We start from the raw sequence: 20,662 nt of genomic DNA, 5'->3' as shown, positions 1-20,662 counted from the left end.
CCCTCTTCCTCTCTGCGTCCACAGATATTAGTGGTCCCTAACAGTAATGAGTGATGAATGAGCGGAGGGTAACACAGTTAAACCTCTCCTGTTTAACACAGAGCCATATTGCCTCAGAGACCCAGCGATGTTTGAATACGGGGTCATGACATTGTCCTACATCGGGATTGCTATCTGAGGTCCCCTGTGAATTGGGACAGGGGAGACATATGTTTAGGCTGGGTGCGGGGGAGAGTGTGTGTGTGTGTGTGTGTGTGTGTGTGTGTGTGTGTGTGTGTGTGTGTGGAGTAGGTAGCACCGCCTGTTTTGGGAGAATCCATTGATTTCATGTCTGAGTGGATGTTTCCGGTTTGGAGTCACCAGGGAGGATTTTACAATATTGTCTATGTATTCAATCAATTAAGTACGTGTTCTTGATGTACAACAATGTTTGGCTTGAATTTGAATGAAGTCCACAGGTATCTTTTTATTTATTATTATTTATTTCAAATTCATTTCAGGGACCCTTTATTCCATTACTGCAGAGAAAGACATTTTGTTTTTGTTTTCATCAACATTTGAACTCGTGTTTATTTCCTGCCTCACATCTTATTGTTCTCTGCATGAACGGATAACTGACAAATAGGAGCCCTGCTGGGTGGCCAGCAGGGTGTAATTGAATGTGTGTAGCCTCTGTGTAGCGCTGTGTCATTACGTGTGAGATTACCTCCTCAGACACAGATTAAGACTCAGATTAAGACGACCAGGCCATTGTTGTTTGGCTCATTTTTACATCATCTAAGGGTCCTAGATTACACTCACACACAGATTACAATTGGGGGGTATACACTGTGTACAAAACATTAAGAATATTGAATTGTCCTCGCCCGTTTGCCCCCCAGAACAGCCTCAATTCGTCAGGTCGTGGACTCTACAAGGTGTCGAAAGTGTTCCACAGGGATGTTGGCCCGTGTTGACTCCAATGCTCCCCACAGTTGTGTCAAATTGGCTGGATGTCCTTTCGGTGGTGGAATATTCTTGATGCACACGGAAAACTGTTGAGTGTGTAAAATCCAACAGCTTTGCAGTTCTTGACACAAACCGGTGCGACTTAAATCCTTTGTCTTGCCCGTTCACCCTCTGAATGGCACACATACCCAATCTATGTCTCAAGGCTTCAAAATCATTCTTTAAAATGTCTCCTTCCCTTCATCTACACTGATTGAAGTGGATTTAACAAGTGACATCAATAAGGGATCATAGCTTTCACCTGGATTCACCTGGTCAGTCAATTTCATGGAAAGAGCTGGTGTTCCTAATGTTTTGTGCAAACAGTGTACAGTGTAATCATAGAAATAAATAAGATAATTAGTTAAAGACAAGTGAACTGTAAATAATATAGTGTCATAAGGAAGTGGGGATTCTAAGCAGTATTTGTAACCCCAAAGCATTTCTATGTTGTAGATCCACTCTGTATGGACATATCTATAATAGTATGCCATTAATCCTGTTGGGTCTCCAGTCTAGTTTCCGAGCAGCGATGTTGAGCTTTAGGGGAAGGGTCTAACAGTACTTTCTAAACGTCTCTACGAGCCTTGGAGAAGGCCACCATCGTTTCAGCACCAACAGTGTTGCTCCAACACTGGCATGTTGGTTTAGTGAGCAAGGGGCCTAGTCTGTTTGTTTTAGCATTGGGGACAATATCTACTGGATGTGTTTGTCCTTCTGTAAGGACTGGTGTGTGAGGGGCTTTGGGTATGTTTAAATCGTTTGTAGCCTGTGTATGTGTGTGTGTGTTGTGAGAGTTTGAGCGATGAATGGGTCACAGTGTGCCTCGCATTCTGAGGTTTAAGTAGAAAGCGTGTTAGCTGAGTCCATGCTCTGTAAAATGTTGGCTTTTATGGAGAACACACCCTGAAAAGAGTGTATTTTTAGCCCTATGTTCCCTCTCATGTGTGTGGAAACTATTGGTTGAAAATAGGAACGGCACCAAGGAAATGCACCCCGCCAAAGCAAAGCATACTTCTGACAAGTGTTTTGGCTGTATTTAGTCTGCTTTGGTAGCAAATGTGTAATCTGGGTAGAGACATTGGAAAGACTAAAGTAGAGGAATATGTAGAGTTTTTAAGGGAGATTCTTTTGTGTGTGTGTGTGTGTGTGTGTGTGTGTGTGTGTGTGTCTAGCCTTGGGCTGCTATTAGAACAAAGACAACCCTGTGTAGTGGGCAAGAACTCTCATAAACGCTTTTAGGCTGTTTCATATGGACGCAACAACACTCCCAGGACTCAGGACACACACACATGCACTTACACACCGATAACCTGCCTCAGACATCCCTTCAACCTCCCACCGCCATTCCAGGAGAACTTCCTGTCCAGAAAACATGTACCAGGAAGTGGAGCCCCTCTAACAATGAAGAGAAAGGGAAGTTGAGGGAAGAGAGGAGGGGAGAAGGGGTGTTTTGAAGCATAGGAGAGGTTTTAATAACAGTGCTAACATTTTCATTGGTGTCAGAAAGCGTAGGTTTCAAGGTTTCAAGTGTTAATTGTCACATGCACAAGTACAGTGAAATGCTTCACTTTCAAGCCCTACCCAACAGTGCAGTATTCAATATCAAAGTGGTAGAACTAATAAAAAACATGTGGAGAAAAAAAACTACGAAATTAGAGTCAGTGCCAGTATCAAATGTACAATGTGTCATTGATAACCCTATCTGGAACAGGAGGAGTGGGCACCTTTATCAACTTCACTTGATAGCTGTACTCACCAGTCACTCTGGAAGCAATGCATCGTGACCGTAATGACAAGTGCCTCAAAAATAGTCTCATGATTTCATGAAGTTAGTTGCCATTCTTATCAACAGTGCATATGCAGATATTGTGGAGTGTCGGGGAAATTGATCTTTGTGTTTCTGTGTTGCAGCCTGCAATGTCACCATCCACAACCGCTGTCGAGACACACTGGCCAACTGTGCCAAGATGAAACAAAAGGTAAGAGAGGGGAAAGGAAAGGTTTTTAATGTATGAAAAGCAAAAGTTGGGCCTTTTGTTCTTTGAGAAGTTGACTGTTGGATGAGACATTGGTCTGAATGTGTTTTCTCTGTGGGTTTTGCAGCAACAGAAGCTAGCCCTGGTGAGGAACAGCTCCGCGCTGCCGAACGTAGCTCTGAGGACCAAAAGTTAGTATCTCTTTTCCTCAAAAACTTCTATCCTATTTCCTCTCCTTCTTTCGCAATTAATGCCTCCTTTCTGCATGTGAATATAGGGGTGCTACCACATGTTGGCTGGTAACTGCCACTGCAGTATGGATGTAGTACTGACTGCATCATATGGATTTAAATCCTTTTGGACAGGAAAAGTTCAATTGAACCCCTTGTCTCTCTCTCTCTCTCTCTCTCTTTCTCCAGCCCCTATGATGAAGGAGCGGCCCAGCTCAGCCATCTATCCGTCCGACAGTCTCCGTCAGTCCCTGCTGGGTTCCCGCCGTGTCCGCTCTGGCCTCTCCCTCTCCAAGAGTGTCTCCACACAAAACCTTGCAGGGTGAGCAGGCTGCTTTGTAGAGTCATCAATTGATTAACCTATGCGAGCAGGGCACTGATATGAAGTTGTTTGAAACGTTGTGTAACTGTTGTGTTCAAAAATGTGTTTCCAGGAATCTGAATGACGACTCACCGTTGGGACTGCGGAGGATCCTGTCTCAGTCCACAGACTCCCTGAACTTCAGAAACAGAGCCATGTCAATGGAGTCCCTCAACGACGAGGGGGAGGTGTACTATGCTGCCATGTTGGAGGAGCTGGAGAGGGAGGGGAAGGACTTTGAGGCTGACTCATGGAGCCGGGCCGTAGACCCCTCCTACCTGCAGACGCACCGCAAAGACGTCATCAAGAGACAGGACGTCATCTATGGTGAGAACACCTCTCTTCCTCACTCTTTCTCTCTCTCCCTCTTCTCTCTCTCTTGCTCTCTCGCTATATTCCTATCTCTTTCTCTCTTTCTATCCCTTCTCTCTGTCTCTCTGTGTGTTTGTGTGTTATGTGAAGGTACTGTATATCCCTAACGCTGTTTTCCATTCCGCGCCCCTCTCAGAGCTGATCCAGACAGAGTTCCACCACGTGAGGACCCTGCGGATCATGGAGGGGGTGTTCCGGCAGGGCATGCTGGACGAGGTGCTGCTGGAGCCGGGCGTGGCGCACGCTGTCTTCCCCTGTCTGGAGCAGCTGATGGCGCTACACACACGTTTCCTTTCCCAGCTTATGACACGACGCACACACAGTCTAGCCCCCGGTAGCGGTACTAACTTTACTATCAACCAACTGGGGGATATACTGACTGAACAGGTAGGAAACGCACTGGGCACACACACTCAGACGATAGAACTAACATCCACGGTCACACACACAGAACCCGAGACGCATGTACCAACGTTGCCGTCCATTAACATTAGAATGCATTCATACTAAACACCCAATGAACAATGCATAATTTAAACATATTGTGCACACACACTAACTGAGTTGATACCTGTTGTGTGTTTTCAGTTCTCAGGTCAGTGTGCAGATGAGATGAGGAAAGCTTATGCTGAGTTCTGTAGCCGCCACCCCAAAGCTGTGAAACTATACAAGGAACTGCTGGCCAGAGACAAGAGGTTTCAGCACTTCATACGGGTAAGAGAGAGAGAGCGAGCAAGAGAGGTGGATGGAGTGAGGCGGGGGGGGGGGGGGGGGGGGAGAGAATGGGAAGGCTCAGCAGTCTGTGTCAGGAGGTGCCAGCTGAGGGGTGTCTCACATGCCTTAGCTAGGAGGAGTGCTGAACAGAGAACACTGAATGGTAGAAACAACTTATCACATTGTAGATATTCTATTCAAAAAGGAGTCATGAACAAGTTATTTCTGCGTCATTACCTAACTAACACTCGTCACAAGGATGTGTTCTGGCCTCAAAACTTTTCATAAGTGTCCTAGTTTTGTGGTCCAATCACGTTCCTATGAAATGCCCAAAAATGAACACATCTTTACTGCTATCTACTGTACTAGTCAAAAGTTTGAACACACCTACTCATTCAAGGGTTTTTCTTTATTTTTACTATTTTCTACATTATAGAATAAAAGAAGACATCAATACTATGAAATAACACTAATGGAATCATGTAGTAACCAAAAAAGTGTTTGGTTTTATATTTAAGATTCTTCAAAGTAGCCACCCTTTGCCTTGATGACAGCTTTGCACACTCTTGGCATTCTCTCAACCAGCTTCACCTGGATTGCTTTTCCAATGGTCTAGAAGGAATTCCCACATATGCTGAGCACTTGTTAGCTGCTTTTCCTTCACTCTGCGTTCCAACTCATCCCAAACCATCACACGTGGGTTGAAGGGTGATTGTGGAGGCCAGGTCATCTGATGCAGCACTTCATCACTCTCCTTCTTAGTCAAATAGCCCTTACACAGCCTGGAGGTGTGTTGGGTCATTGTCCTGTTGAAAAACAAATGATAGTCCCAGATGGGATGGCGTATCGCTGCAGAATGCTGTGGTAGCCATACTGGTTAAGTGTGCCTTGAATTCTAAAAAAGAATCACAGACAGTGTCACCAGTAAAGCACCATCACACCATCTCCATGCTTCACGGTGGGAACCACACATGCAGAGATCATCCGTTCACCTACTCTGCGTTTCACAAAGACATGGCGATTGGAACCAAAAATCTCACATTTGGACTCATCAGACAAAAGGACAGATTTCCTCCGGTCTAATGTCCATTGTTCGTGTTTCTTGGCCCAAGCAAGTCTCTTCTCTTTGGGGCGACAGGGTAGCCTAGTGGATAGAGCGTTGGACTAGTAACCGGAAGGTTGCAAGTTCAAACCCCCGAGCTGACAAGGTACAAATCTGTCGTTCTGCCCCTGAACAGGCACTGTTCCTAGGCTGTCTTTGAAAATAAGAATTTGTTCTTAACTGACTTGCCTGGTTAAATAAATAAAATTCTTACTATTGGTGTCCTTTAGTAATGGTTTCTTTGCAGGAATTAAACCACGAAGGCCTGATTCACACAGTCTCCTCTGAACAGTTGATGTTGAGATGTGTCTGTTACTTGAACTCTGTGAAGCATTTATTTGGGCTGCAATTTCTGAGGCTGGTAACTCTAATGAACTTAACCTCTGCAGCAGAGGGTCTTCCTTTCCTGTGGCGGTCCTCGTGAGAGCCAGTTTCATGATTGCGCTTGATGGTTTTTGCGACTGCACTTCAAGAAACTTTTTTCAATTTTCAAGATGACTGACCATAATATGGACTTGGTCTTTTACCATATAGGGCTTTCTTCTGTATAACACCCCTACCTTGTCACAACACAACTGATTGGCTCAAACATGTTAAGAAGGAAATACATTCCACAAATGAACTTTTAACAAGGTACACCTTTTAATTGAAATACATTCCAGGTGACTACCTCATGAAGCTGGTTGAGACAATGCCAAGAGCATGCAAAGCTGTCAGTAAGGAAAAAGGTGGCTACTTCGAAGAATCTCAAATATAAAACATTTGTTTAACACTTTTCTGGTTACTACATGATTCCATATGTGGTATTTCAGTTTTGATGTCTTCACTATTATTCTACAATGTGGAAAATAGTAAAAATAAAGAAACACCCTTGATTGAGTAGGTGTGTCCAAACTTTTGACTGGTACTGTATATTAGCTAAAATGGGATTTCTCCTGGGCTTCAGTCTCCATAGATGGATCTATACCTTTATTTTACTTTACACATTCAAATTAGTCATGTTATTACATTTTATGTCTAAGTGGTAATTATAGTATATTATAAAACTGGGTAGTTTGTGTCCTAGATGCTGGTTGGCTGAAACAGCATCAGTATGTATAACACAGGTATGGCGCATAAATACTTGTTTAATGTCCTATTTATGGGGCAGCAGGTAGCCTAGTGGTTAGAGCGTTGGACTAGTAACTGAAAGGTTGCAAGATCGAATCCCCGAGCTGAGGTGAAGATCTGTCGTTCTGCCCCTGAACAAGGCACTGTTCCTTGGCTGTCATTGAAAATAAGAATTTGTTCTTAACTGACTTGCCTAGTTAAATAAAGGTTAACCAGTTTATTATATCAATAAGGCACCTTGGTTTGTGGTATATGGCCATTATATCACGGCAAAGGGCTGTATCCAGGCACTCCGTTTCGCGTTGTGCATAAGAACAGCCCTTAGCCATGGTATATTTAAGAAAAGGGCGCAAGGAAGTGTGGTATATGACCGATATAGCACGGCTAAGGGCTGTTCTTACGCACAACGCTGAGTGCCATATATTGGCCATATATCACAAGCCCCCCGAGGTACCTTATTGCTATTATAAACTGTTTACCAACGTAATTAGAGCAGTACAAATACATGTTTTGTCATACCCATGTCAGCCAATCAGCTTTCAGGGCTCGAACCACACAGTTTATAATGGCCAATATACCACACCTACTCGGGCCTTATCGCTTAAATATATAATAAGTGGTATTAAATCTCATCCATCCCATAATCAGAGGGTAAGCCGGGGGCCCCTGCTGCGTCGCCATGGCATCCAGGAGTGCATCCTGCTGGTGACTCAACGCATCACCAAATACCCTGTCCTCATCCAGCGCATCCTGGACAACACCAAGGGTAAGACCTGACACCAGAACAGCTATAGCAGCTTAGTAAGTAGACTCACACAGCATAAAAGCTGAACACAGAACAGCCACTACAGCTCAGGGAGTAGACAAAAACGTATAAGAACTGAATAATCACTACATACACGGCAGTAGAATAACCCCCTCCCCCCTCCCCCAACAGGCAGTGAAGAGGAGGCTCAGTCCTTAGCCCAGTCCCTGACCCTGATCCGGGACATGTTGAGCTCTGTGGACCAGCAGGTGGCAGAGCTGGAGCGGACCCAGAGGCTCCAGGAGATCAGGGCCAGATTGGACCCCCGGGCCCAGGCAGAGGTCAGGGGAGGAGGGGTGTTCAGGGGAGGGGAACTGCTCCGCAGGACGCTCCTCCACGAGGGCACACTGCTGTGGAAGACGCAAGGATCCAGACTCAAAGGTAGGGAGGGAGGGAGTGTGTGTGTGTGTATCTGAGAGAGAGAGATAAAGGGGTATGATTGTTTGTGTATCTTTGAGTGTGTATAACAAGGTTGCACACTCTTTGTATCTTTAACAATGTTCCACTGTGTGTCTATGTAGACGTGCAGGTCCTGCTGATGACAGACATCCTGGTGTTCATGCAGGAGAAGGACCAGAAGTATTTATTCCCCTGCATAGTAAGTCTGCCCCACCTTTCCACCCATCTGACTCATCCTCCTCTACTCATCTATTCTGCTTTCTGACTTTTGTTCAGCAGGTCTTCCATTGCTTCTGTCTTTGCCTTTCCACACATCTAACTTTATTTAGTCTAAGTGTTAAATCACAGAGCTAACCCCTCCCCCCTTTCGGTCTCTCTCTCTCTCTCTCTCTCTCTCTCTCTCAGGACAAGCCTGCAGTGTTGTCTCTGAAGAACCTGATCGTGAGGGACATAGCCAATCAGGAGCGAGGGATGTTCCTGATCAGTGACTCCACCCCCCCAGAGATGTACGAGCTGCACGGCGCCTCACGAGACGACAGGAACAATTGGATGAGACTCATACAGCAGACAGTCAGCAGGTCAGCTCCTGTAATACACACAAACACACACCTACTCATCTCATTCAGAACATTGCCGATTTCAATTTTGAGAATTCTCTATTATCCTTACTGGAATCCTAGGGGTCCTTCCTTATGCCCCGGCATTATCCTTATTCCGACCATACCTAACCTTCTCCTCACTTTCTCTCTCCCTCCCTCCAGCTGTCCGTCCAGAGAGGACTTCCCCCTGATAGAGACAGAGGACAAGGCCTTACTGCGCCGACTCAGAGGTACAACCTCTTCTCCTCTCATCACACTCCTCCACCCTTCTCTTTCTATATCATTCCTGTGCTACACTTGTCTATGTAGCTTCCCTTAATAGACAACATCTGCATCGTTCTGAATATTCAGTTGTTTTAGACCTGAAGATGCATCTTACTGACTCAAATGTGTTTCTAGCTGACATCCAGCAGAAGGACAGAGAGGTGCTGGAGCTCCTCCAGGAGAGAGTGACTCTGTTCTCTGACCTGGCTGAGGTCACCGGTGGGTGTCAGGAGGTCACGCCCCCCACCAACTCTAGGAACATCTTCCGGGCCGACACCCCCTACGCACCCCAGGCGGAATACCTACTCACCGACGCCATCTCAGAGGGTAAGGGAATGTAGATTTTACCTTCATTCTCATTTCTGATCTATGGTCAGTTTGACTTTTCACCACCTAATAGAGGCCGTTATAGTGTTGGGTCATCCTAGGTCAGTGCCATAGAGTGTAAGGTGAGTGTTAATACCGTCTTACAGAGAGGCAGGTATTAAATGAGGCCTAACCCAGAGCTTAACACTGCAGATAGAGAGGTAGAATTACATAATGAACACCCTATAAGAGTATGAGTATCAGCTAGTCATAACTTCCTCAGGAGTCAATCTGAGATCACCAACGAAACCTCCGTTATTAACCCCTGGGTGTAGTGTTATTCAGTGACTAGGACGATGTTACATTGTGTTATTAACGTTGCTATGCCTCTTTCTTTTAGTTTTTAATTCCCTCTCCTTCCCTCCTTTCATCAGTTGACAGGCTCAGTGAGTTGCTGCTGGGCTCCAACATAGAGCTTCCCAAGTCCAATGGTAGCACCAACGGTACCAATGATGACCAGAACCACAAAGGGGCGCCAGTGAGCAGTGAGTGGTTTCACTTTGTCTTTTACTACTGGGACATGGTGGAGGGTGGTCTCTACAGTGTTTCAGCTCTCACTTACAAATCAGCTGACTTTCTCTCTCCTTCTGTCCCACCCATTTACAGATGGAGATTCGATCTCCGTCAACGGGACTCATGAAATGAAAGGAAGTCCAGCGTCCAAGGTGAGAGAGGATGACTGTGCCTTAGGGTTGGATAACATATACATAAGCCACAACTGTGACTGTAATACATAATGAGTTTATAATGACTTCATGTTTTGTGGGTGTTCTTTATCCTCTCAGGACAGAAATGGTAACCAGCTACAGGACAGACCCCTAAATGAGGAGGTGTGTCAGAGGCTTGTGAACCTCAGTGCTCATCTCCAATCTCTACAGGTGAGGCTGAATGACACACTGGAATCCATTTGAGGCCTTTTGTATTTGATAGGTGGTCCTTCCCTTACACCCCAGCTCCAACCTAGATTCAAAACTCACTCTCTCTCCTTCCTCTCTCTCTCTCCCTCTCCCAGGCCGCCGTCATTCACCAAGACTCTGTCCTCGAGCTCCGCCTCCATGAGGGCACAGGCCCTGCCTCCTCAGGTTCCTCGACTCCCACCCCCACTCCTCCAAACTCCTTCCCCAGGCTGTGCCGTTCCATGTCACGTGACACAGGTCTGGATGCGGGCATGGTGGCAGCCATGGGGGAAATGGCCATGCTCCAGAAGCAGCATGATCTGCTGCAGGAGGAGGTGGTGAGGCTGCGCCCCCTGGAGGCCAGGCTGAGGGAGAGCGAGAGGGCCCGGGCTCAGCTGGAGCAGCAGATCAGGGACAATAAGGGCAGGAGGGGAAGGAGGGGCAGGAGGGGCAGCAGAGGCAGCAACGAAGACATTGTGGTGGATGTTACAGCCTTAGAGCAGGTGAGCAAAGTAACATCTGGCAGAGGTGTGTGTGAATGTAGAGGTGTGTGAATGTAGAAGTGTGTGAATGTAGAGGTGTGTGAATGTAGAGGTGTGTGAATGTAGAAGTGTGTGAATGTAGAGGTGTGTGAATGTAGAGGTGTGTGAATGCAGAGGTGTGTGAATGCAGAGGTGTGTGAATGCAGAGGTGTGTGAATGCAGAGGTGTGTGAATGCAGAGGTGTGTGAATGCAGAGGTGTGTGAATGCAGAGGTGTGTGAATGCAGAGGTGTGTGAATGGGAGTTTGGGGTCAAGTGTGTTTGGGTTTAGGTAGACTTACAGTCCTCACCCCAACTGGCTGAATCACTAAGCCATTCAGGAAGTACTAGTGGTTGATCTGTAGGTGAGCTCAAACAGGATATGATGACTTTTGTCCTTTACTAGGCTCCCTCTAAAAGGAGAGGAAGTGGTGATGGCGAGCCCAGCCCTGTCGCCCCATTGGCCTGTCAGGAACCAGTGGACCAATTGGACGGCGTACAGGAAGGCAGTGAGGAGGAAGAGGAGGAGTCAGAGGAAGAGGCAGATGTAGTGAAGGTTTCACCACGCTCTGACAGTCCAAGAGGTGTGTAAATGACCCACAGTGTGTATCTTTCCTGTATTGAGTGTAATTGGAATATCTAAGGGAAACCAGTAATGCAGGCACTAGGGATGGAGGTGTGAGTATGTGGGTCTGGGAAGATGAGATGTAGTCATTGTTTGTGTGCGTCTGTTTGTGTACGTCTGTAAATTGTTGTTTATATGTATACGTTTGTATGTGGAGTAAAAAACAAAAATAGAAGGAATATCTAGGGCCACTAAAGTATTAGTCATTGGTAGGGTGTAATCTGTGAGATAGAGGTGGTTGACTCGATAACTTTGGGATTGGCCAAATCAATGGAATCCCCAGAAAATCCCCATGGTGTCCATTTCTGACCTTTAACCATATCACACCTAGTTTAATTAGTCACACACACACACTTTGTATGTTCTTTCAGCCCTGCCATATTTCTCACTCTCTACCTCTGCATGTTGAAGGTGTGTCGCCACGTCATATCTCTATCTATCTGTTTGGCACCGATTTCTCAGCTGTTTCTAGAGTAGACAGAGTTTTGTGCACCATGTCCTGCCCTCCCTCTATCTCTCTGCCCTCCCTCTATCTCTCTGCCCTCCCTCTATCTCTCTGCTCTCTCTTAATGGCTGCTTGTTGATAGTCAATAATAGCGCTCTGTCCTCTCCACTCTTTACTTTTCCACACTTTTCATACATTTTCATTCAACTTTGATCATACGCTATATGGTAGGTTTAGAGGAGACATTTAGAGTATTGAAAGACAGCCCCTGTTTTTTATGCCCTTCTTACTCAATCAATGCACCTCTCCCCATTCTTTCTTTCTGTGTGCTTAAAGGGTGGATACCTCTGACAATATTTAACTCCCTCTGTCCACAGTCCTTATTGTATCAGTCAATGTCTAGTAACTCAGTCTAGTAAAACAGTGCTCCTCCAGTCGCATCTTGATTGGTGACCTCTATTTACATTACTGAGCAAGCTAGACTTGTTTGGATCAACACGTTATTCAAACGCTATTAAACGTATTAATAACACATTTATTCATATGAATAACCTTCAGTGACCTCCTCAGATCTCCAGGATATCCCAGAGGAGAGCGAGTGCGGACCGGAAGCGCAGGAATCCAAAGGCTGATTCCGAGATTGTTCCGAGTTAACATTGACCTCAAACTGGACACGCAAACCAGAAAACAGGACTTGAGAGCTGGACCAACATATTGTCAACCTTCAACCAACCAGACCTGATAGAAATTATCTTCAGTGATTCCATCTATTCGTCTTTCTTTGGCATAGAAAGCCTACCCAGGAATTGTGTATTGTATCATGGTATAAGTTAGTCCGGAGATGTTATATGTTTTTCTAATGTTATGTTAAAAGCTTCATCCTTGGGATTGAACCCCTTTTTCCAATCCCACTCTTCGTTTCTTCTTTCCCTTTTCAAAACAAGGATGACTAATAAGAGAGAGAGATTAGGGCTGAAGAGGAGGATCCGGTTCGTAACAACAATGGAATTCTAATGGTGGACTGTTGATCTATAGGTGTCTGCTGATACCAGTAGGAACTATTCTGTAACTGCCTGTCATTGTTGTACATTTAATGTCACCTCTCTACAGACCTGGTTTGTCTGTGGTGGAGCTGACTGATTGAAACTGAACTTAGATCAGTAAAGGAGGGCGGGACAGGAAAAGGGGGAGGACAGGACAGAAAAGGAGGATATATATATATGTGTGTATATATATATGTATAATTGTGTATATATATGTATGTATATATATGTATATGTATGTGTATATATATGTATGGATATATAATATATATATATATATTATATATATATATATATATATATATATACTTTATATATACTTTATATAGTTGTTTTAAAAAATTGTGGGTATTAATCAACTCTCACCCCCCACCCCCATTCTTGAACACAAACACTTGAAAACACTTGTGCTTTTTATAAACCAAATTGTTTCTTTTTTCTAGGAAGACAACAGTAGTGAGCCACCATGGGGGGGTTTATACTGAATATTTTATAAAAATGGGGAGGAGGGAGGTTTGCAATGAACTGTTCTGACTTTTGGAGGATACACAGAAGGACCATACTGAACCAAAAAACAACAACATTTATATTTGAATTAGGATAAAGAATTGCATCCTTAGAATAAGGATAGACCAATCTGGCTGACTGTACCTGGAATATGTTGACCTCATATCTATTCTACAGTTGTATGTTTCATACACAAACTACTAAAACGTGGTTTACACTGCACTCAATCGTGAGTTCAGATTTGCCGGTGGAATTGACTTTGATCGTCTCTAATGTATTTCACCCATATGGTTTTTAGGATGATAAACTGTTGCTACCAGCCAACTCCACCAGCAACACTGACACCAACCAAAACCTCCTTTAACAAAAAGTCAACCTTTTTAGAACCGTTTTTGAGCTCACCCCTTGACCATGAAGCAACTATTATGTAGGAATGGAAATGATTTGACTGGATTCAAAAGGTGTTTCCTTGTTTGAAAAACATTTTTAAAAATGTGTGTTTTTTCTTTATATGCTACATATATTCTATAGGAAGAATTTGTATAAATATTTGATCTGTTCTGAAAAAAGAAAATGACTTTTAACGTTAATGTTGTAATTTTATTGTCTTTTTATAATTTTTATTTGAGTTACAATTATTGTTAATTTTGTGTATTGTTTATAAATGTTACAGAAATCTAGAGTGGCTTGTAAGTTGTTATTGGCGCGTGTGTGTTGGGAGGGGGTCACTCTGACAGGTGTGCAACATTCTCTGTGTGTGTGTACTGGATACACAAGTGATTTTATTATAGCTCCATCTATCTTACCATGTATTGGTTTTACTCCAGGTTTTATCCATTTCCTATCAGATTGGTGAACTGAACTAACGGCCAGGTAGGCTTATTGCACTTATGAAAAAAACACAGGAATTTCACATGTGAACACGTAAAGTGTTCCAAAAACACATGCTTTCATGTGATCACATGTGATCTTATGTGAAGTTAATGTGATAACACATGACAACATGTGATAACATGAAACTACACATGTGAAAACGTGATCACATGTGAAGTGTTCCAAAAAACACTTTTTGACATTTGAAATGTAATGTGAAATCATGTGATTTTCCACCTGTGAAATCATGTGGTTTTTCTGTAAGGGAGTCCATAGCCAGGAATTTCTTCAGCCAAGATAGCCTACCTGTCAATAGAGACACGCCCATGGTTATAAAATGAATGAGTGAGTGCTTCAAGTGCACCATAGCCATATCCCACCTGTCCCGCTGCAGCCACACCAGGTTGTCTTGGAAATAGACTAAAACATCAAGTAATTTCAGAGACCTCTCTAGTCAAGCGGATACGAAACGGTACTATCAGGTGCGTTTGATTTCATTATGCTGTATAATGACATAAATTGTTGGAGACACATTTTTAACAATGTATAATCCTTGATTTATGAAATTCATAATTGTATGTCTTATTGTTGTAAACGATATGGTGATAAGCGACAGAAAAAAACGTTTGGTTTCCCTGCGTTTTTTCACATGTTGTAATTTCTAGATTGGTGGGCTAGACAGTTTGTTGTAGGCAACATCACCAGAGACGAGATTAATTTAGAGTCTGTAGAGTCAGGTCGGAGGACTATTTGCTTGCTCTGACCAGATGTTGGAGTTTTGTGATATGCAATGCAAGCAGAAATGACACAACGCTGAAATGTAATTTGTACGGAAGAGTATTTATTAGGGCCAACGTGAAGAAAAAAAGAGCAAGGGGTGGCGTTACTTGGATTATATATATTTTTTGCAGGCTAGAACTTTAAAAAACGAGCAAAATATTTATAGAATAAAGTGGCACAGTTTCGTGAATAAAATGTCAATATTTCTAGAATAAAGTTGTAATATTTCGAGAAGTGCGGCGGGTTGGGTGTGTATGCATGTAGGTGTGTGTGGGCGGTTAAAAGTAGGGGCAAAACAAACAAATGGCCATCAATTTAATGATATAATACACTCGTTCAAACAGGCGCCACTGTGCACTCACGTTTATCAATCTAATGATCTAATATCTCGCACGAACAAGAACTGGGGTTGAGTCCCTGTCAGTCTGCCCTCCGAATTCGCTACAACGTTCTGATGCGTAGCCTAGGGGAACGCCTGGCAAAAATCTGCATAATGGGACTATTAACTACTTTATCCATGATGCTTTACTGATAGTAGTATTTCCGCCTTATGGCAACTATACTTCTAACGATAGGCTAGTAGGCTACGATAACACACTCAATAAAACGAATTATCTTGGGATCCTGGGTAATATGCATGTGTATGTGTCCAATGTCAAACTGCTCTCAAAATTCGCTACAACAACGCTATTCTCAGCACACTATAAACCTATAGCGGTCCATTAGATTGAGTACCTTAATTAACCTGTAGGCTAATCTTACATTACAGTGGGCAAGTGAAAGTAAATGATAGGCCTATCCAACCGCTGCGGGAGGAATGAACAATGAAGCGTGGGTTTTACGCAAATATCTGTGGGAGCAGGCAAGTCAAGGACATCTCATGCACGCGCAAACCAGCTAATCTGAGGCGCTGTTTGAATATATTCATGGTTGATTCACCCTTTCTAGAAATAATCATTGGTCTAAATATAGGACTATTAGATACATTATGATAGGCTAGAAAGAAATAATCACTGATCTGACATTACTTGATTGGTAGGCTAGCATAATATCTCCTTTCACTATCCATCTATCGGTGATGTTTTCAAGGATGGGAGGAATGAAGGATGCATATCCCAAAACAGGGACATCTCCGTTAAACACTATTTGTCTCAGCTATACGGCTAATTTAGGCTACCACTTGTTCACATTATAGAGGCTAGAGGCTAGACCTGACTGTTAGATTATATTAATGGAACGTAAAATTACTGTCGCAGACGGCGCTTTACCCAAACCTCTGCCCCGTTGCTATGCAAGGTCCATGGCATGGATTTGGCCTACTTATAATAATATGGTTATTATGTGCTAAAAGATAAAGGATTTCCTTGTCACTAAAGCCAATTCTAAAGTATAGTTTCACCAGGTCATCTAATTGCAGGCAAATCAATGGTGGCACGCACAGCAGCAGGGAGTCATGCAGTTAACCAAATCACCTACTTTAATCTTGAAATATAACTGCGATTTTATTCTCACAATCTCGATTTTATTCTCAAAAAGTTGCCACTTTATTCTCAAAATATTGTCACTTTATTTTCGAAATATTTCCATTTTATTCTCTTAAAATTCCCACTTTTAAAAACTACTATAGTAAAAAAAAATATATATATATACAAGTATCACCACTTCCCTTCACTTACCCCTAATACTCTTCCGTACATTTGCGACACTAGAGGGCAATGAAGTTAAAGTATTTTGGATGGACTTCACCGACCATTGTGGCCCTGTTCAAAAACGTTCTATTCCCTCCCTTCTTTCCTTTGGTAATCACTGACTTGTTTGTGAATTGATACACGAAGACAATGTTTCTATTGCATAAAATATCTAATGTCTGTCGTTTGGGTACCTGATTTATCAATGGTAAATGTATCAATACAGAGTTGGACAACTGAACTGCGGGACAGTGGATGCGTATTGATACGTGAATTGAAATTATGGCATCATGGTATTTGGGAATTATCTTGAATAAATCCTTGCTAACAACCAATCAGCATCTAGGATTCAAACAGTTCGTTTGGTAATATATAATATTGCATTGAATATTTGAAATATTTGTATACATATTAAATGTCAAATAACCCCAAAACGAATTATGCCTAATCTCCATCGCAGTTACTCTGTCACTCCCATCATGGAAGCTCTGCAGAAGTCTATGCAAAAAAACACTCCCAAAGCAAGTGTAAGTGAACCTGCATCTCCATAGTCTGAAGAGACTTTCTCCTCATCTCCTCTCCTTCTTCTGGACTAAACTAAAAGGATGCAATGGCTAAACGCAACATGACGGAACCTAGACAGTAAATGTCAGTGATAGAGGTTTACTGTAGTGACTCAGTGACACCACCCCTCTCTCCCCTGTCTTGTCCAGTCTCATGCGATGTGGTGGGGTACATTGGGCACTGTGCGACCCTTCCCCAACTTCAACTCAGAGAAGGATGCCCGCGACATTCAAACTGCCCTGGAGAGCAAAGGTACTATTCAAGGATTGAATGTCCGCTAATGAAGTAAATCACTACCATAGCTCATTGAAAACAATTTGTTGCCTGAGAATTTCATCAATCTGATGGTGTGAATGTTTGAAGTAGTTAATATTATACATACATATTGGATGAGGTATTCAAAATATGTGTGTGTGTTACTGTGTATTAGACAGTGATGTGAACACTTTGGTGAGAATCCTGACCAATCGAAACAATGTTCAGAGACAGAGCATTGCAGAGTCCTACCGTAACCTCACACAGAAGGTAACTCCGTGGATCTGTCAGCCTACCACTTTGTGGATCTGTCAGCCTACTTATTGACTACTTTTACATCTATAAGGGGACTGTGGGAAGGGATGTGATATATGGCATTGGAACCCAGCCCAACAGTCTCTATCTACCCATACTCTGTAGGAGTTATGTCCTGCCCTGAAGAAAGCTCTGTCAGGGGGGCTGGAGCAACTCATGCTGGGGCTGATGATGACCCCCTCTCAGTTTGACGCCCATCGCCTCAGACAGACCATAGAGGTGAGAGCAGATCACCTGTTATTTCAATGATCATTGTAATAAGCATGTAATACATGTCAATTCTATTTTTAGGTATTTACTGTATGTACTGTAATGTGGTTTGAATTAATGTGTGGGTCTTTGTGTGTGTGTGTGTGAATGAATCAGTGTTGTAGTACTCGAGCACAGGACTCGGACTTGACTCAGACTCAAGTCACGATTTTCATGATTCGCAACGCGACTTGGACTAGACCAGTGGTGACTTTGTTGTCAGAAAATGTCTCTCTTTTTCATAATGTAACAACAGCAAACATTAGATAGCTTTATTATCTATTTAGCCTTACAAATGTGCCACACTGTAATGAGGGGCTGCAGGGTAGCCTAGTGGTTAGAGTGTTGGACTAGTAGCTGGAAGGTTGCAAGTTCAAACCCCTGAGCTGACAAGGTACAAATCTGTTGTTCTGCACCTGAACAGGCAGTTAACCCACTGTTCCTAGGCCGTCATTGAAAATAAGAATTTGTTCTTAACTGACTTGCCTGGTTAAATAAAAGTAAAAAATAAATAAAAAACTTTAAAAATGGTTTGACAACTACATTTAGCACACCAAGGGACTCGTGACTCAAGTATTTGTGATTCCACTTGGACTCAACATTTAGTGACTTGGCTACATCACTGGAACAAATCACTTTAAATGTGTAATTTTTTGTTACAGGGTATTGGTACAGATGAAGAGAGTCTATTGGCTGTGTTGTGTACCAAATCACCACAGCAGCTTAAAGATGCCACTATTGCCTACAAACAGGGTGAGAATTACTGTCTCTGGGTAACACATATACTCTTGCAATACACACACACACACACACACACAGTGCGCCCTACTGTAGTCTTATACTGCTTTGTTTACAGAGTTTGGACGTTACTTGGAGAATGATCTTATCAGTGAGACTAGTAAAGACTTCACTAAGCTGGTACTGGCCATACTCAAGGTACTGCCACTCTTCTTTTAGCAGATTCTCATTCTGGTCTTAGACTTGATGTCTCAATATTGCAAACTACGTAGAGTTCACTAAGAAAAAAAGGTGCTATCTAGAACCTAAATGGGTTCTTCGGCTGTCCCCATAGGAGAACCGTTTGAAGAACCCTTTTTGGTTCCATGTAGAACACTTTCGATTCCAGGTAGAACCCTTTCCACAGAGGGTTCTACCTGGAACCAAAATGGTTCTCCTTTAGGGACAGCTGAAGAACCCCTTTGGAACCCTTTTTCTAAGAGTGAATGCAATATACGCATAGTAAGTTAGAGTGCCTTGTCAAGTTTTCACCCCCTTGCACAGAGTAAGCTGTATAGATCAGTCAGAGAAAAATAATGTCCTAATTTAAACTAAGTAAACGGTGCCATTTGTGCTTTAATACCAACAGAAGGAGGAGCTGAATTCAAAGGAGATGGTTGATTATCAGCTCATTGACCAGGATGTTAAGGTGAGTGTTCTTCCTCAAAGCCCAAAATTACCTCCAGAAAGTTCCTTCAATTAGGCAGTACTCTTGATATCATTTGTGCATGTGTGTGTAGGCTCTGAATGATGCTGTGAATGGTAAGAAAAAGGACCCAGCTCCCTGGATTCAGGTGTTAACCACGAGAGACTCAAACCATCTCAACAGAGGTAACAAACCAATTTCTCTTTCATCCATTTGCTCCTCCTAGCCCTGGTATGGCTGTAGCCTCCATTACCCCCCTTCCCCTCTCTCTATCTCTCAGTGCTATCCAGGTTGGAGGATTTGAGAGGGGAGACTGTGGATAAAACAGTACAGAGTCACTTCTCTGGGGACCTGAGGCTTGGCTTCCGCACTCTGGGTATGACATAGTTTGTCTCGCACAAAGCAATTGAACAAGGCTATCAACTTTTTCAAATGCTCATATGTGTGTTTGTGTGTGTGTGTGTGTGACAGTATGACAAACATGAATTAACAGTATGTATGGATTCTTTCCATCTGTAGTTGGCTCCATCCCAAGTATTCCTTTGTTCCTGGGCCAGCGTCTACACAGCAACATTAAGGTGAGTTTCATGTCATATGATGGTCTACTCCACATTCTGTTACAGTGACTCTACTCCAGACTCACACTGGCTACATGACTATTCTTGTTGTGCTGTGAGGTGTAGTCGGCAAGTGTAGTGGGCATTGCGATCTCGTAAGACTATCGATTTCTGTGCCTTTGTGACAGGTCTTGAGGAAGAGTCTTCTGTAAGCCAGATTCATTCCAAATGTGTATGTTTATTGTGTATGTGTCCTGCAGAAAGGCAGTTTAGTGCAGGGGATTCTTATCAGCCACAGTGAAGAGGACCTCCTCTGTGTGAGAATCGAGTATCGCAGACTGACCAACACTTCACTCTACTCTACATTGCAGGTGAAGACATATGCACGCGCACCAATACATTGAATAGTCATTCTGAAAGGTTTGTTGTTTGTAACTCTGTCATAACTACGCCCCTCTTTCTCACACCCACAGAAAGAATACAAAGGAGAGATGCAGCAGGCTCTCCTAGCCTTGTGTCGATCTGAAGACCTGTAAAGGAAGAATACCTTTTAACCTACATACAGTACATATTATTTCTGTTGTTGTAACCTAAGAACTGGTATTATGTCGCTCCATTAAACAATTTACACGTC

The 20,662-nt window shown here is 43.2% G+C and overlaps 2 protein-coding genes across 6 annotated transcripts in view; both read left to right on the top strand.

Annotated features, from left to right (window-relative positions):
* Window positions 1-14,004, top strand: part of LOC109903561 (rho guanine nucleotide exchange factor 2) — a 57,325-nt gene extending 43,321 nt beyond the window's left edge. For all 4 annotated transcript variants that reach the window (XM_031786857.1, XM_031786856.1, XM_031786859.1 and 1 more), the window contains 18 exons: window positions 2,902-2,969; window positions 3,094-3,157; window positions 3,386-3,518; window positions 3,631-3,884; window positions 4,066-4,316; window positions 4,518-4,643; window positions 7,504-7,621; window positions 7,793-8,041; window positions 8,182-8,258; window positions 8,465-8,637; window positions 8,821-8,888; window positions 9,058-9,249; window positions 9,663-9,773; window positions 9,895-9,953; window positions 10,074-10,166; window positions 10,301-10,687; window positions 11,111-11,288; window positions 12,345-14,004. In XM_031786857.1, the coding sequence (XP_031642717.1) occupies window positions 2,902-2,969; window positions 3,094-3,157; window positions 3,386-3,518; window positions 3,631-3,884; window positions 4,066-4,316; window positions 4,518-4,643; window positions 7,504-7,621; window positions 7,793-8,041; window positions 8,182-8,258; window positions 8,465-8,637; window positions 8,821-8,888; window positions 9,058-9,249; window positions 9,663-9,773; window positions 9,895-9,953; window positions 10,074-10,166; window positions 10,301-10,687; window positions 11,111-11,288; window positions 12,345-12,406 (2,663 nt within the window). In that variant the 3' untranslated portion in view covers window positions 12,407-14,004. The remainder of the gene's footprint in view (window positions 1-2,901; window positions 2,970-3,093; window positions 3,158-3,385; window positions 3,519-3,630; window positions 3,885-4,065; window positions 4,317-4,517; window positions 4,644-7,503; window positions 7,622-7,792; window positions 8,042-8,181; window positions 8,259-8,464; window positions 8,638-8,820; window positions 8,889-9,057; window positions 9,250-9,662; window positions 9,774-9,894; window positions 9,954-10,073; window positions 10,167-10,300; window positions 10,688-11,110; window positions 11,289-12,344) is intronic.
* Window positions 14,005-14,496: 492 nt separating this feature from the next.
* LOC109901713 (annexin A2-like) lies at window positions 14,497-20,662 on the top strand. 2 transcript variants are annotated; one of them, XM_031786854.1, is made up of 13 exons: window positions 14,497-14,679; window positions 17,126-17,192; window positions 17,379-17,481; window positions 17,660-17,754; window positions 17,905-18,018; window positions 18,711-18,801; window positions 18,905-18,984; window positions 19,415-19,474; window positions 19,566-19,656; window positions 19,752-19,847; window positions 19,991-20,049; window positions 20,289-20,399; window positions 20,502-20,662. In XM_031786854.1, the coding sequence occupies exons 2-13, from the start codon at window positions 17,145-17,147 to the stop codon at window positions 20,562-20,564; spliced, it is 1,011 nt and encodes a 336-aa protein (XP_031642714.1). In that variant the 5' UTR covers window positions 14,497-14,679; window positions 17,126-17,144; the 3' UTR covers window positions 20,565-20,662. The 2 variants fall into 2 exon arrangements, with proteins under 2 accessions (XP_031642714.1, XP_031642715.1); XM_031786855.1 differs by lacking the exon at window positions 17,126-17,192 and having other exon boundaries at window positions 14,500-14,679.

Source organism: Oncorhynchus kisutch, linkage group LG13 (assembly GCF_002021735.2).
Source record: "Oncorhynchus kisutch isolate 150728-3 linkage group LG13, Okis_V2, whole genome shotgun sequence".
NCBI lineage: Eukaryota > Metazoa > Chordata > Actinopteri > Salmoniformes > Salmonidae > Oncorhynchus > Oncorhynchus kisutch.
Note: the sequence above shows the minus strand (reverse complement) of the source record. Positions and strands in the feature narration are given on the sequence as shown.

Coding starts and splice junctions, on each gene's coding strand:
- LOC109901713 (XM_031786854.1), top strand. CDS start 17,145: ATGGAAGCTCTGCAGAAGTCTATGCAAAAAAACACTCCCAAAGCAAGT. Junction 17,755..17,904: donor ACCGTAACCTCACACAGAAG/GTAACTCCGTGG, acceptor CATACTCTGTAG/GAGTTATGTCCTGCCCTGAA. Junction 18,802..18,904: donor CACTATTGCCTACAAACAGG/GTGAGAATTACT, acceptor CTTTGTTTACAG/AGTTTGGACGTTACTTGGAG.